Source organism: Pezoporus occidentalis, unplaced genomic scaffold, assembly GCF_034315485.1.
Source record: "Pezoporus occidentalis ecotype Australia unplaced genomic scaffold, CSIRO_AGI_Poc_V1 ctg122, whole genome shotgun sequence".
Taxonomy (NCBI): domain Eukaryota; kingdom Metazoa; phylum Chordata; class Aves; order Psittaciformes; family Psittacidae; genus Pezoporus; species Pezoporus occidentalis.
In genome coordinates this window covers 87,299-103,161 of record NW_026913016.1, presented here as the reverse complement: position 1 = coordinate 103,161, position 15,863 = coordinate 87,299, and the positions used below count along the sequence as shown (strand labels likewise).

General features: G+C 43.7%; 2 protein-coding genes across 4 annotated transcripts; both read left to right on the top strand.

Moving 5' to 3' along the window:
* The first annotated feature begins 3 nt into the window (after window positions 1-3).
* On the top strand, window positions 4-6,159 carry TRIM13 (tripartite motif containing 13). 3 transcript variants are annotated; one of them, XM_062607311.1, is made up of 2 exons: window positions 4-171; window positions 4,828-6,159. In XM_062607311.1, the coding sequence occupies exon 2, from the start codon at window positions 4,831-4,833 to the stop codon at window positions 6,058-6,060; it is 1,230 nt and encodes a 409-aa protein (XP_062463295.1). In that variant the 5' UTR covers window positions 4-171; window positions 4,828-4,830; the 3' UTR covers window positions 6,061-6,159. The 3 variants fall into 3 exon arrangements, with proteins under 3 accessions (XP_062463295.1, XP_062463294.1, XP_062463293.1); XM_062607310.1 differs by having other exon boundaries at window positions 4-360; XM_062607309.1 differs by lacking the exon at window positions 4-171 and adding an exon at window positions 417-537.
* Window positions 6,160-6,262: 103 nt separating this feature from the next.
* KCNRG (potassium channel regulator) lies at window positions 6,263-10,595 on the top strand. The gene is made up of 2 exons (XM_062607312.1): window positions 6,263-8,276; window positions 10,141-10,595. Exons 1-2 carry the CDS (start codon window positions 7,699-7,701, stop codon window positions 10,391-10,393), a joined length of 831 nt encoding a protein of 276 aa, XP_062463296.1. The 5' UTR covers window positions 6,263-7,698; the 3' UTR covers window positions 10,394-10,595.
* Window positions 10,596-15,863: the final 5,268 nt, after the last annotated feature.

Sequence of the window (15,863 nt, the reverse complement as noted above, 5' to 3'; positions counted from 1 at the left end):
GGGCTGAGGAAAGAGGCATCCACCGCCTGCTAGCGAGGCCGCCCCTTCTTCCTTCCCTTCCTCCCTCTGGGCAGCCTCGGGGGCTTTCTTTGCCTCCCGCCAGCGAGTGGAGGAGGAAGAGCCGCTGCAGCAGCGCCTGCCCCGGGGCCGGATCGGCGGCCGCTGGCCAAGGTGGGTGGGCGCACCCGGGCCGGGGCTGCGGGCAGCAGCTCCTGAGCCACCGACAGCTTCAGCAGAGGCCGGGGCCGCGGCCTGCCCACTCGTTCTGTGCCGAGCGGCGGCGAGGAAGGGCGTGCGGCCGGGCGGACAGCGGGTGGCGGCCCTCGGCATCGCCCGCCGCCACTGACCGCGCTCGCCGGGGTGAGAGGGGGCACCGGGCCCGGCCGCGCTGGGCCGGGCCAGGCGGGTCGGCGGGAGCGGAAGCCGACAGGCTGGGGCCCAGCGAGGGGGCCGGTCTGGACGCGGCGTGGTGCGGGTTCCGCGGCTGCCCGCTCCCTGCGCCCGCCCCGGCCTCTCCGCTCCCCGCGGGCCGGCATGGTGAGTAGCGGGAGCGGCGATGCGGCCCGCGCCCGGGCGGCGGGAGAGGCAGGCCCCGCCGGGCGGGTGAAGGCCCCGGCATGGTGCGGTCGGCGGGGGGCCGGCGCGGCCGTTGGTTCGGGTGGCAGCGCTGCTCCCGCCTCCGTCGTTCTGGGCCTTGCGGAGAGGGCCCCTCCCGAGCAGCGGCGGCCGGCGGGGCAGCTGTGAAGCCGGGAGCGGGGCCGGGCGCGACATGGCCCTCCAGGCGCGTGTCGGGGGCCCCGGAGGAGCGGGGCTGTAGCCCGGAGCAGGCAGAGAATGCCTGCCTGGGGACGGGGCAGCGAGCGCAGGAGCGGACGTTGGCGCTGCGCGGTCGGCATGTCGGGCTCTGGGGAGGACACCGTATGCCTGGGGCTGCGACTGCGCCGAACCAGGGTTGCTTGTTCCTCCGGGCCTCTCAGGCGTTCTGAAGGCTGAACGTGTTTGATCCACCTGGTTCTTCTGGAAAAAGTTTGGCCATGGTTTAAAGCATGGCCACTTTCCTCAGCTCTTTTTGGCCGCCTGAATACCCGCTGCACCCAGGTTTCGATAGTCCCATGTTTCAAGCCTCTACATTGACCCTCCATTAGGTTGTGGGTCCTCTTGATGGTGGTTAAGATCGTTGCTGCTGGAGGGAGGAGCTCCCATCACCGTTCCTCCTACCTTGTTTGTGCGAGACCCCTTTCTGGGCCGATTCAACACACCAGCCTGACAGAAAGAGGGGGAAATTGCTTGTAAGAGGCCTGACAAGGACTGGGGTCCTTGCAAAGGAAGGGAGACTAGAGTTCTGACTAGCTCAGTTGCTTGTGGAAATGCAGCATGACTCGATTAGGTTTTATTTGGAACCCTTACGCGCTATTGCAGGAAGCTTGTAATTCAAGAGCTACCTTCTTGTTTCGCTTGACGGCTGGTGAAGTTTGGGTTTTGCTTTCAGCCTGCTTCTGGCATTAGCCAGTGTCTGTGCTGAGAAGCACGCTAAATGAATGTCTCTGGAGTGTGGGGAAAAGCTACTGTGGTTATTTTTGCATTTATGTTTTGATTTCTTTGGCTGTTCATCTTCCTAATGATAAATTGTGCAAGTGGCTCTTTCTGAAGTGGGTGACATCTGCTGGATTTGTACCCAGAAAGCTCATGTAGCTCAGATGATGGAAAAAAAACCACTGTGCCTTTTGGGTCATGTGCTACGTGTGGAGAATTCCAGGGCCATCCAAACCTGCATCAGAAGTTACACAGAGAAACTCCCAGTGGAGAAGTTGAAATGTTGCTGCAGTTTCTCATACAAGGACCAGGTTGCTAATACAAAGGGATATTTCAATCCACGGATGACTTACTCGCTGCAATTAATGTCCTAACCAAGACGGAAGTTCAGCTGCTCCAGCCAGTCATACGGGTTTTCAGTATTGTTGGTTTGGTGTTAGTGGTGTTGTAAGAAGGGGAAAAAAAAAACCCTTGTAGACTTGCCCATTTCCTTTTCTAAAAATCCAAGGGTTTTAATGATGTCATATGATGGTTTGAAAGTTCAGTTATATTTATAAAGCGTAATTATTTAATTGGATAAGTGGGGTTGGAATGAAACAGAACAGTTTTCTTTGGATCCTGAAACCTTTTTGTGTATCTTTTTTGTATTTTTTAGGAGCATGAAAGTCTTCTGTGTTTGTCCTGCAATTTTAATGGAACATGTTGTAGTAAGCATTTTCTGCAGTGATTTGCAGTCCTCACTCTCAGGCATGCAGAGCTGCTTTTCGAGCTCCCTGAGAAGTGAAATCCTTCCTGCTAAAGGAGGTGGAGCACAGCAAATGTTTTCTGCAATGTGAATTTACATTTACTAAGAGATGGAGAACTGACCTTTTAATAACTGACATTTGTAGTTATTACTCCCTTAACACACAAGCCAAACCGATCTCTGTGCTATTGCTGAGGCTTAGTTATAAAGAGGAAGATTCAAGAGTACAGGGCAAAATCATGATCTTCTCATCATCCCATTCTATTTAGCTGTAGTAAGAGGATGGAAGAGAAGCAACTGGTGTTGAGAAGTGCTTCAAAATCACGCTCACAGAAACTGAACTTACTGGATGGGATCTGTGGTCTTGCAGGAAACCTTAGGTAGTAGTGGAGTCCTTAGAGCTTTTCTCTGAGGCTTTGTCCCTAGGTGTAATGGTTCTTTGGGTTTCTTCTGCCCAATGACCTTAGTCCTGAGGTTGAGTAGAAAAGCTGGCAACTTTTTCGAACTCTCCCTGTTCAAACAAGGGAATATCTCTCCTTGTCACTGGAAAAGCATGTGAGGTTTGCTTACACCTGTCATGGTTTAAGCCCAGCTGGCAACCCGGAACCGCATTTCTTGAGAATGGCTTTTACTGAGAAGTCTCACTATGACTGTATAGGTCCTCTTGTGAAAGAAACTCAGAACTGACCTTGCTTTTCTTACCTGTAGTGATCTTTGCTTTCCTTGGATCAATGGTATTGCTTTCATTCTTCTGTGCAGCATAAAATGGTTAGGGTTGGAAAGGACCTTAAGATGATCAAGTTCCAACCCTTCTGCCATGGGCAAGGACACCTCAGCCTAGACTATGTCACCCAAGGCTCTCTCCAGCCTGGCCTTGAACACTGCCAGGGATAGAGCACTCACAACTTCCTTGGGCAACCCATTCCAGTGCCTTAGCACCCTCACAGTAAAGAACTTCTTCCCTATAGCCAATCTAAACTTCCCTTGTGTAAGTTTAAGCCCATTACCCCTTGTCCTGTCACTACAGTCCATCATGAAAAGTCCCTCCCCAGTATCCCTATAGGCCCCTTCAGATACTGGAAGGCTGCTATGAGGTCTCCACGCAGCCTTCTCTTCTCCAGGCTGAACAGCCCCAACTTTCTCAGCCTGTCTTCATACGGGAGGTGCTCCAGTCCCCTGATCATCCTCGTGGCCCTCCTCTGGACTTGTTCCAACAGTTCCATGTCCTTCTTATGTTGAGGACGCCAGAACTGCACACAATACTCCAAGTGCTGTGCATGTACAAGCATGGATCTTCCCTTGCAGCTGTCCTCTTGGCTCCCATGTTTTCAACTTCATATTTCTTTGAGGGGACAGAAACCTTAGTAATAACTTCAAAACTAATTTAAAAGAGCTCATTCATGCGCCTTGCTGTCACAGCAGTACTTTGATGTTCCTTCTTTGTGATACATCTTTTCATTTATAAATGAAATTTTGTTACATATCTGTATTACTTATATATGACTGCATATTGTATAATATGGAAATAATTTATGCAAGGGAAGCATCTTTGTAATTATAGCTTGAAACTAAGTGAGAGTTTTGGCTAATACAAATTGTCACCCGTTTTGGTCTTTATTAGCTGTGTGTTTTCTTAGAGCTTGCTGGAAGTTACAAGGTGTCTGCAAATGAGAACTTGGCATTGGTTAGAGGCACTGTGAGGGTAGCACTGGGTCCCTTCACAGAGACTTTCCAGTTGAAAGAATTACATGATACATCCTCTTCATGTAGGTCCTGTCCACAGAAAGAAATTACTGAGGTGTGAATGCCTTAAGAGTGGAATTGGAAATAGAGATTGCAGATGAGTAAAACTGGTGAACAGCTTTGTTTCCTGTTGAATTATCAGCTGATCTTGGAAGTATTTTAACTTTGTGCTGAATAGCTGCACAATACCATGTTCACTTGGTTATTTAAGTATATTGCAGGAGCAAGAGGAAAGCTGACTTTTTAAGTGTGTGGTGACTCACCTTTGGCTTTGCAGGTAGAGCACAGAACCACATAACATACTCTTTAGCTGAAGAAATTTTGAAGATGGGCTTTGAAACTGTAAGGCCTGGAGGAGTTGAGCAAGTGAAGTGTAATTAAATCTTAGCAGGGCATGTTGGCTGAGTATCTTCTGTGAAAATCCAGTTTCTGTGTATTGTGTCGGTGAGGAAAGATATAAGTCTTGAACTGTTGTTATGAGTACATGAGTTGTTTTCATTCAGAGTCCTTGCTGGGTCTGGCAAGCCTTTTTTTCCCAGAATTTTAGTTGGGAGTCCAGAAATGGTTCTGCCTGGGCACTGAGCTGTTCTTGTGCCTACCATCTGGTGGCCAGATACCACAGCTAACTGGGCTGGCTGCGGACCCCAGCTGTCTTAGGGGTATATCTGTCTTAGAGGTACTGGAGAAAAAGGCAGATCCTTTTCTCACTGAGCTGTGTCTCAGATGCAGATTGTTTTTTGCATGGTTTCCCTAGAAGAGAAATAAATTTCCTAAGTTCCTGTTACTACCTTTCTTCTCTTTCCTAGGATATGATGGAGCTCCTAGAGGAAGATCTCACCTGTCCCATTTGCTGTAGCCTGTTTGATGATCCTCGTGTCCTGCCCTGTTCCCACAATTTCTGCAGAAAGTGTCTGGAAGGAATTCTTGATGGAAACGTGCGGAATGTTCTTTGGAGGCCATCCCCTTTCAAGTGCCCCACGTGCAGGAAGGAAACTCCTGTTACTGGCGTCAACAGTTTGCAAGTCAACTACTCCCTGAAAGGTATCGTGGAGAAGTACAACAAAATCAAAGTTACTCCAAAAATGCCTGTGTGCAAAGTGCACAGCGGGCAACCCCTTAACATTTTCTGCCGGACAGACATGCAGCTGATCTGTGGGGTTTGTGCCACCCGTGGTGACCATACAAAGCATGTTTTCTGTTCTATTGAAGAAGCTTACTCCCAGGAGAAGCGGGCCTTTGAAACCCTTTTTCAGGGCTTTGAAACGTGGCGTTGTGGAGATGCCCTCTCACGGCTGGATACCTTAGAAACCAGTAAGAGGAAAGCTCTGCAGATGCTGACCAAAGATTCGGACAAAGTGAAGGAGTTCTTCGAGAAGCTGCAGCACACGCTGGAGCAGAAGCGCAATGAGATCCTCTCTGACTTTGAGACCATGAAGCTTGCAGTGATGCAGGCCTATGACCCGGAAATCAATAAACTGAACACCATTCTGCAGGAGCAGCGGATGGCTTTTAACATTGCAGAGGCCTTCAAAGACGTGTCTGAACCCATTATATTTCTGCAGCAGATGCAGGAGTTCAGGGAAAAAATCAAGGTGCTTAAAGAAACTCCTTTACCTTGTTCCAGTGTGGACATCAGCCCTACAATGAAGAGCTTTGATACCAGCCAGTGGAATGGCATAAAGCTAGTTGATGTGGACAAACTTTCCTTGCCTCAGGAAAACAACACTCTTAAATTCAAGATTTTCTCAGTCTTTTCGCGCAGATTTATAGTGAATTCTCTTATTTGCTTGCTTATTCTTGCTGTCACCAGGATGTCCTTTGTGGAGTCAGTTGTTGACAATCTCCAGTGCTGGAGATCTCACTTCTTTGCAATTAACTTGTCCTATTTGGCAGATACGGTGGAGATAGCAGATCACGCAGTCTTTTACTGGGAACAGATGACAGATGGAGCTTCACTTCTAAGAGAAAAGTGTAAAAACTATACATTGGTTGTACTAGATAATGTTGCACAGTTTGTGTGCAAGTATAAACTGTTGTGAAGCCCATGCAGGAATAGGAGAAGTAAGAGAGATCTGGTGAGCAAAACATAGAACTTCTTAAAATTGATTGGGTTTTTAAGTCTTCCAGTGAAAACATTCCGAGATTCAAAATGTTTCCAAAACATTCATACAGTTCACATAGTTCGAGTGCTGATTAACTGGAAGATGAAATGAAGCTTTGAAAAACACATTGTTTTGGATTCTTCTTTTAGTGGTGATTATGGGAATATTATTCGCTGTAAATCATTCTTCTTACCAAAATATAGGGCGAAACTGTGTATGTAGTTTAATGTTAATTGTAGAATAAGATAAAAAGTGTCACTTCCTCAGAGGTCATAGTTAAAAACACTGTTTTTTACTAAATGGGAGGTGGTTGGCAAAGAGGAAGATGAGTTGTGACTGAGAAGAGCACTGTATTGAGGTTGGCTGAGGACAGCCCTGCCACTGCAGAATATAGTGTGCATCCTTCACGTTCCGGAACCACTTTCTGTCTGAGGATGTTACTTCTTCCTAGAACAGACACATGTATTTTTTTGTATAACCAGATGTTGTGATTATCCTGTGCATTCAGATTACTGTAGGTTGCTGTTTACATGTTCTATCAAAAAATGTATCTTCAGGACAAGCATAAATTCTAGGGTAAAGAGAAATCAGTTGAGGTTGGTAAGAGAAGAGCAAGCTACAAGGTAGTATGTGCTCTACAGGTAGTACATACTCTGCAGTCTACTTTTCCAGCATCAAATTGCAGGGATAACTGTCTTACTAAATTCATGTTTCTCTGAAGCCACACTTTCTTGAAAGTGGCCTTAATGTGTTTAGTGCAGGGAAAGGCATGCCTGGGTCAGCTGCAGGAAGGCAGCTTGCACTGTAGCCCTGTGAAGGTGGCAGGTAGAGCAGTTTCCCACTTGTCTCTGACTCCAGATCGTCATTCCAAAAGCCAGGAAAAATGATGTGATGATTCCTTGGAACAGAGTGCATAAAGTGACAGGAGTATGGATGTTGTTAGTGCTTTAGCATTGGAACATACATAGGTTCTTCTAGTGTTACTGTATTTTTGGGTACCTTGTTTCAGGAGTTAGTTGAATTTTCTGAGTGTATTGTCTTGGCCGTGGTTAACAGTGGTCTAGAGTGAACTGTAAGCTTGACTTCTTTGAAGTGCCCTTCATTAAGAGCATACAATACTGAGATGTATTCCTTGAAGAGCATCTAACCTCTTTTTGCAGTCATCCTGTGAACACCAATATATAGAATGAAAACACATAGTTGACTTTTCTGGGAAACAAACATGAAGTGTGCCATACTTTGGGGATATTCATTAGCCTCTCTCAAGGTTTAATAAGTTGTGACGGTCAATTCACTGTCTTCCAGTAGTCTTTGCAAGCTGTTCATTTCAAAAATGAAACATTAAATTCCAAGAATCAAAGTTTCCAAGCAACCAAACCCTGCAAACAAAGCTATTGTATGTGATATTTACAGCTTTGTTGCCTGGGAATACTGTCGCTGCTCCACACCTCACTCCAAACACTTGGTAAAATCACCGAATGGTTCTTGCAGCTGCAGATGCGTTGCAGTTCAGGAAAGACCAAGTCACAGACATATAGATCAGAGACTTAAGATTTGTGAGTGGCTGAGATAGCAATGAGTAATCGAGAGGTGGTGGTTCTGAGTGTGGGAGGGGTGAGATTTGTAACCAGGACTTCTACCTTGCAGCAGTTCCCAGAGTCCAGGCTGGCACGGATGTTGAATGATGATGACCAGGAATTTAATCTGGTGAATGGAGAGTTTTTTGTGGACAGAGATGGAACTTTGTTTACTTACATCATGGACTTCTTGAGGACTCTCCAGGTCTCCTTACCAGCTGATTTCTCAGACTATCAGAGGCTGCAGAGGGAAGCAGAATTCTATGGGCTCTACACTCTGGGTGACCTCCTGAGCCAGGAACACTTGCTGAAGCCAAGGCTGGAGATCTTGGAAGTGCGTTTTTCTCTCCAAGAGATGCAGGCCTTTTTCCGGATCTTTAGTTCCTGCAGTGCCACTGTTGAGACGCTAGCTGAACAGATCACAGTGTTCATGGGGCAGCAGTCAGGACAGAGCTGGAACAGCTGTTTTCCTTCTCAGAAACCACTTGTTCCACTTCCTTTGGAAAGACCTTCTCACCATGACATGGTTTTTCAGTGCGGTACTGACTACTCTGCTGGTGACCGGTTTGTGGCCAGGTACTCTCCCTTGTGTGACTTCTCATTATGAAGATGTCTTAATGACTTCTAGCTCATAAAGTACATGCTACATGCTAGCAAAGATCATTTTAAGGTAGCTATCGGACAGCTGTCTGAGAGAAGTAAGTTTCCTTCTTTCTGCTAGTTTAGTTTTATCTTTTTCTAGTTCTGAAATACTCAAGTTTAATTTGTTACACGGATTTGCCTGTTCTTCAGCTTTCTAAAATGCTGATCTTGATGTTTGGGTTTGAGTTCTCTTGGGTCTTTCTCTCCCTCTGCCCTTTCCTCCTCATTCGCTCTCTCAGGCTTTAGAATTCCATGGCATCAGTGACCTTTTAGAGGACTTGAAAAGCACAAGAGTAAAATCAAGCAAAGCAAACAAAATAAATAAGGAATGAAGTACTGGGGAAGCCTAAAATCTCTACTAGCTCATGATCCAAAAGACTTTCATATGGAAAAGAGGCAAAAGAGAACAGCTGAACAGGGCTGAAGACACCAGTGGAAGTAGGATACCAATTTGGGGGCTGAAAGCTTTTGTAGAACCTTTTCCTAGGGGGAGGGAGAAGGGGCAGATTATTAATTCTATGCTACACAGTGGCTTTTCTTTCAATTCAAGTGCCAGGTTTTGTTTTTATTAAGATTACTGTATATCAGTGATTTTTGTGGTGGCAGTATTGTATTCTAATGACAACTTAAATTTTTTAAACAAGCTTTTGCTGGATGCCTCTACTGTATGGAGACACGTTTTTACTGTATAACAAAATGTAACCTAATTTGTTCTCTGTGGCTACTAGAACATCTGGGATTTTATTGAAATATTTCCAAAAGGGTTATTCTGAGTATGTGAATCAACACAGCAGTCTTTTGATTTATAATAAAGTTTATATTCTAGCTTCCTTTAGCTAAGCAAGTAGAAGAAAAACTACTTTGCATTTGCAAAGCAACATACATTTGTGGGCTAGGCCTTAACTTTATAATGCATTACTCATTTTAATGGACCAACAACTGGTTGAGTAGGTTAATGGCAACTTAAATAGGGGAAAATATTCTTGATCCTTCACTTTATTTCTTTACACTTAGTAAAAGTATTCCTCTGCAGAATCTTGAGTAATGAAACAAGTTGAGTTTGATTATGTTGCCTGCTGAATTTCTATTGACTTATCCTTTGTGATGGCACATACTCTTTCACCTTTTTTGTGCTTTCTGTGATAATTTGTTGTACTTTCCTCTGAATCATGGAACAGTTTCACCCTTGTCAACTTATGTATTTTCTAATAGTATTTTTACCTGACTTCTGTTCCTCACAGTGTCTGGATAGATTCTTAAACTTACTTTATATCAAGTAGAATAATTTGAGCAATGTGAAAATGATTTTCATACTTCTTACCACAAGACCTGCTGTACAAGGTAACTTTGCAATAAATGTCACTGTTTGTAGAGAGATCCTGTGTAATGAAAAGTGGTGCTCTTGGGGTGAATGTGACTTCACTGTCCTTTCCATCATCTACCCTTACCTGAAGAACTGTTGTGGCATGATGTAGAGTGTTACATAAATGAAAAGAGGTGGAGGTCAATCACAGCTATTTCTTAAGTAAGTAAGTTTTGGGGTGGAGGTGAAAGAAAAGTGCTTCTTTCCCTACATGTAACTGGATGAGCTGGGAATTACTGTTCTAATAATGAGGGGAAGAGTTAAATTGTCCTTAAAGGAGGTAAAAAAAAACGTGGAACCTTGGTGGCCATAAACCCGTGCAACTGTGCTGACCTGCCCTGTCTGAGGGCTGGCTTGTTTTTATAGAAAGATCTATTCCATCCTTCAGGAAGTCACTGAAGTGTGTTGTAACTGATTATTTTTTCCTTATTTTAGGTATGTTTCCATAAAGCCAGATAACAGAAAGCTGATTAATGGTACAAACGTGCTAGGCCTGCTACTTGACACTTTACTCAGAGATGGATTTCGCCTCATAAGCACCAGGACAGTCTCTGGTGAAGACAAAGTGGAATGCTTCAGTTTTGAAAGGGTGAAGAGGCCAGCAGGCCTTGCCCTCACACTGAAGAACACCGCAGGGAGCTCCAGGGTGGCACAGGCAAAGAGAAGCCAAGTGCAGAAAGGGAAATAAAAGCTTTTATTTTCATCTGCTGAAGGTGGAAGAGGGGTGTGTCAGTGCTAGTGGCCTTTTTCTGACTTGTTTCAAACTGCAACTATTGAGGGAAGGAACAAACAAGTTTTTTTTTTTTCTAGTATTCAGAAGGAAAAAATTGCTTTCCTGCTTTTTACTACTCCACCCTCTTCAACTCTAAATAAAAGAACCACAGATTCAATACGGGTTTTGTGGACCAGATTCCACCATTTTCAGAGGTTGTTTTTTTTTTTTTTCTCTCTGGCTAAAATTCATATTAGGATTCACAAAAAATCAGCTGTTCCTGCTAGAAAAATCATTTCTATGTCCTGTGCTAATCTGCAAGTGGATTTTAAATACATGATACTACATGAGAAAATAACAGATCGACACAACTGTCAGCAGTTTGGAGAAGTGGCTGGAGGAGGAATGCAAACCTCAATGACTGAATATTGCTTCTGCTTTCAAGAGATGCACATACATACACTTAACTCTCTTGCAGTTAGCAGAAAGCAACGGAAGGGAAACACCCCAGGTTGTATTGCTGGATGGCTACAGGCATGAGAAAGTGGCTCTGTGAAGCCACAAATAGTGAGTCATGAAATAACATGTTACTACTGTCTCTTGCAGAATACTCCTCTGTCCTCTCCTCCCACTCCAAAGGCATTAAACTGCTCTGTAGTGCTGAGAATGAAATGATAAAGTTCTTTGTGAACAAAGGGTCAGCTGATTTCTAGAGCTATACAAGATTTTTAGAACTATGAACAGAATGAAAATGTGATAAACAGTCCCTCAGATGGGAGAATTAGTACAATTTTAAGCATAGTACAAAGGATTAAGAAACTTGTCAAGTGCAAAACATATTTAGGAGGAAGGCTTGGCAGAAGTGGCTTTAAAAGCCTTGTGAATATCAGCCCTGTACAATGCTTTGTAAAGATGCCAAAATTAGCTCAAGTACCAGGAGAGGTAAGTTAATGAGGCCTTAGAAATAAAAATCTTTTGTCCTTCCTTCAAGACAGGGAAAGACAGCAATAACTTCAAGGGTTCATTATTTGAATCTGAATTTTGATGTTGATAAACCACCATCTTCCCAAAGTTACAGCCGAGTAGAGACCTGCCTTTTCATTAGCTTTAAAGTGTGAATTTATAACTTTATTTGCAGCACTTAAAAATGGGGTGGGTAGTGGAAATCACCCGTCTGTTTCTTGCCCTTAGGAGTTTCCATGAATTGGATTTTCCCAGGCTGGTGGTGCCGCTATCAGGCAGCTATTTTCTTTTGCAGTGCATTTTAGCTTAACACAAGTTCAGAAGTTCAATGGCAACAATGAGGTCCTCTTTCTCCAGAGCCTTCTGGGTTGAGATTAATGTGATTATGGGACTACAGCTCTTAAACTGCTTACAAGTTTTATAATGTAATAAATGTTCAGGAACATTAGAGTGGATGCTTTCAGTTCAAATGGGATTTTTTTTGTCAATAATGTCGATATGTTCATCTTGATACATGTTTTACTGTGAGAACCATCATTCACTGGAACAACCTCCCCAGGGATGTGATGGAGTCCCCATTGCAGAAGATTTTCAAGATGTGGTTGGAGAGGATGTGAAATGATCTCCCCTGGGCTCCCTTTCCCACCAAAGGCTGGACAGGTGATCATTTCAGGTCCCTCCCACCCCAGCCTGTTCTGTGAAGACCTGTGAAGGTCTGTGTCAGAAAGCCTATTGTGGTGACCTTCGAAAGGTCAGTTTGCTGAGGGCAGCATTTGGGTGACACAGCAGACAAGCTGTATGGGGTGACTGTTGTGACAGGTTGCTGTGCTACAAAGACAGCACTAGTTTTCCAAGTTCATTTTGAGGTCCATGTACTGACTTTCCAGGAAAGTTCCCATTCCTCAACTTGAGATAAAACTGAAACTATTAATGACAGGTATTGAAGGGGTGAGTGACTGTGAATATTGCTGGTGAAGAGGCTTACCAACAACAGCAAGAAGCACAAGACAAAAATGACAGTTTTCTAGAGGGAAAGGAAAAAAAAGGGATTTGAAGCTGTGTTTAAACACCACACCTTCGGTGATTGCTGATAGCAGCAGTGTTAACTGAGAATAGTATCAGAACGCTTGGTAGTAACAAAATTAGGCTACTTCACCAACCACAGAAATAGTGGGTTTATTTTTCTACTGCAGCAGCCACTTTGAAGACTAAAGTTTGGATTACCTTTTTCTAAATAAATTGAAAGAAAATAGGAAATATTTCAATTTTAAAAAGCCCTGGAGTTTTAAACTATGCCGTCACTGATGCTCCATGGCTTTAGCAAAGTGATTAGTTGGAATAACCATTTCAGGAACAGCTTGTGATGGGCTAGTACTGAATACTCCCTGGTTCCCCTCATGGGTTAATTTTTATTCAGCACAAACATCATCCTATGAATGTAATATTTTGGCTCTGGAAAATGCACATTCCTGGGTTTCTTTATAGAAAGTGGGAGCAGCACTGATAGACCTACAGGTGGCGTAGCTTCAAGCTACAACTAAATGGCAGTAATCACAGGGGAAGGGGTGAAAGTATGTTCATTTGCAGACAAATGAACGTGAAAATAGCACCAATTTACTATGAGGATCCTCAGCTGGCCTGGGTAGCTGCTGCCCTCCACCTTGTAAGACTGTAGAGCGTTGCTGAACCAGGATGGCAATTTTTTTCTGTGCCCTCTTTGGAGTGTTACACAGCATATTCTGCAGGCACTGGGGAAGTTATTTAGAAGAAAGAGTAACTAATAGCTCTAGTAACTCAAAATGGGATCTCTGCAGTGTGGGAAGTTTATTGTAGGTGGCTTAGCCATGCTTTTACATGTGACAGAACAAGGAGCTCTGATTGCTCACATCTTGGTCTATATTCAATAGCAATGGGATTTTGAAACATTTATACATCTTTTTCCAATGAAGTTGGAATTTGGGATCTCTGACATGATTCAAGTCATTGCCAACTTTATCAAGAGAATTCCTTTTTCCTGGAAGTGCAAGATTTGCTCATTTCAGTAGACTTACTGCTGTGTTTGCCTTTTTATTCTTCCTTGGATCCAGCAAAGATGTGCAAACTGTTCTGCTCCCTGAGATGCCGTAGTGCTGGAGGTCAGTCCTGCCACTCACAGCAAGCAGTGAGCCCTCTTCTGCTTTTTAACACACAAGGGGACTGCCAGTGCAGTGAGATCACTAGGAGGAAAGCAAACTCAACAGTAAGATAACACTGCCCCTCTGTTCTACGTGGACTGCAGGTTTATGTGGCAGAAATACATCATCAGAAAAGAGGTGACAGTTTGCTGGATTTGCAAAGGAAGGTGATTCAGAAAGACAACACTTCATTTGTCTTATATTTTTTATTTTAATCACTTTTCCCTCATTTATAGTTGGGTTTCGTCATATATTTCTATATTCAAGGCTGCCAAAGGCTTTATCAATAGTCTCGTGCTGCCTATTGGATATCCCAACAGGGTAAAGACATGTCACTTTTTCCATCCCCCTGTTCTTGCTCCGTTTGCTTCCTTTCGTAGTGATTGGTTACATTTTTTGTGCTTTTAAGTAACTTTATGACTGCTTCTTCACACCCCAGGAAGTTCTCCCATGTTCTTCTTATCTCTTTGGGGGCCATATCATTTATTCTCCACCTGAATTATTCAGTAATCTGCTGATGCCAGGAAGGAGAGAGTCTGACATGAAATACCTCTATGTTCTTTGAGGATTGATTTCCATGTTGATTCATGAGGGGTTTTATTCTTCTTGGAAGTGCAGTCTCTGCATTCTTTATACAGTCTACACTCTGTGCTCATAAGATTGTGTAATTGATTCAGAATTGATGCTTAAATAAAGCTATTGCAATTGACACTACATTTAGACTCAAAACGACTGATCTCAGTGCTGACCGTAGTACTGGGAAGTTTCCCTTTTACTAAATAATTCCAAACCATTTTTCACATCCCTGCATAGTTGAACCTCATGGAAATAGTACAAGACTCCACCCTAAGGTGCAGCATATGAGGAATTAATAGCCACAGGGCAAAAGAATGATGCTGGAGTAACTGCATCCTGTCCTGCTTGGACAGACTGGCAAATAAGGGTTCTGACTTCAAAGAAACTTTTCTCCACATTGGGCTGTTCCCACTTTTTACCTGTTTAGGTTGGTTTCCAGTTCTTCAGTGCACAAAAATAACTCCTTTAGTCTGAACTGAGCAAGGCTGATGTGCTTGTGTCTGTCTTTGGAGGGGGCAAGCTGAAGGTATATCAACACACAATCTGGGTGAGGCTGTTTTGATTCGCAGCTCAATTCACTACCAGGAAGCCACCAAAGTGGAACAGAATTTCTGTTGGACATTACAACAAAGTGTTCAGAGCTTTGATTTTTTTTTTTTTTTTTTATTTAATTTGTTCTTAGATTGCTGGAAAGCGTTATTGAATATTCATTGGGAAACAAGCTGGGAGCTATCCAAGATGGAGAGGGAAACTCATTGCCTCTTACTCCTTCCCTCTGATTTGTGTTGAACCATTGCCAGGCTTTAGCTTTACAAGGTTTATTTTTATCGATTTTCAACAATAAACAGTGGGAGGATCTACAATAAAAGATTTACAGTGCATCATGAGGAAATACAACTCCTTACCAAATATTATATTGATATACTCCCAGATGCTTCTGAAAAAGCATATGAAATCCTAAAATGAAGTCCAGTGATGGAGAACTTCCTCTCTCTAGTGACAGATGCATATGACTGTTATGTCTTAGGAAAACAATAAAAGGGAGTGATTCTGCTTCTCTGACCGTATCTTCAACAGCCCAGTTAAATCTGTCAACTCAGTGTAATCCACATAAACAAAGAATTTGGGAATCAAGAGAACTGCTAGTGCGTCTGAAGAGACCCGTTCTTTGAAGCTGCCTCTCCTGCTGCAGTCAGGCCATAATTAGTCACAGAAGGCCTTGTTGTGACTAGTAAATGGATGGACCAACAATGATTTGAATAGTCTGGAACTGGCTGGAGATATGCCTGGAGCCCTGAATACTCTCAAATGGGTGGGTGGGATGTAAATCACTAGTCATCATATAAAATAATAATAAATCTGACTTCTATTAAATAAAAGGGCATGTCCATTTTCTAGACCATCATGTAGCTTCTGCTGAAATAACCCCTGAAATATGATCTGATGTGTAAATTTTTCCAAGAGTCCTTCCTCCAGTTCTACTCTACTTCCATTCTAACACAACAGTTCAATAATTGGTGGCTTCTTTCTGGTCAGAAGGATGATGAATGTAGCCCTAAAGGCTGGAAACACTAATGTGTGCAAGTCTGCTGTAGAGAATGTAGTTAGAGCTTTGCTCTCTAAGCAAGTTTCTGCTACACCAGTCAGCTGAGTGCTGGCTGAAACTATGAAGAATAAAACATTGCAACATTGTTCCATCCTGATTCTCCATTGGAAAAAAAAGGGATAGATTG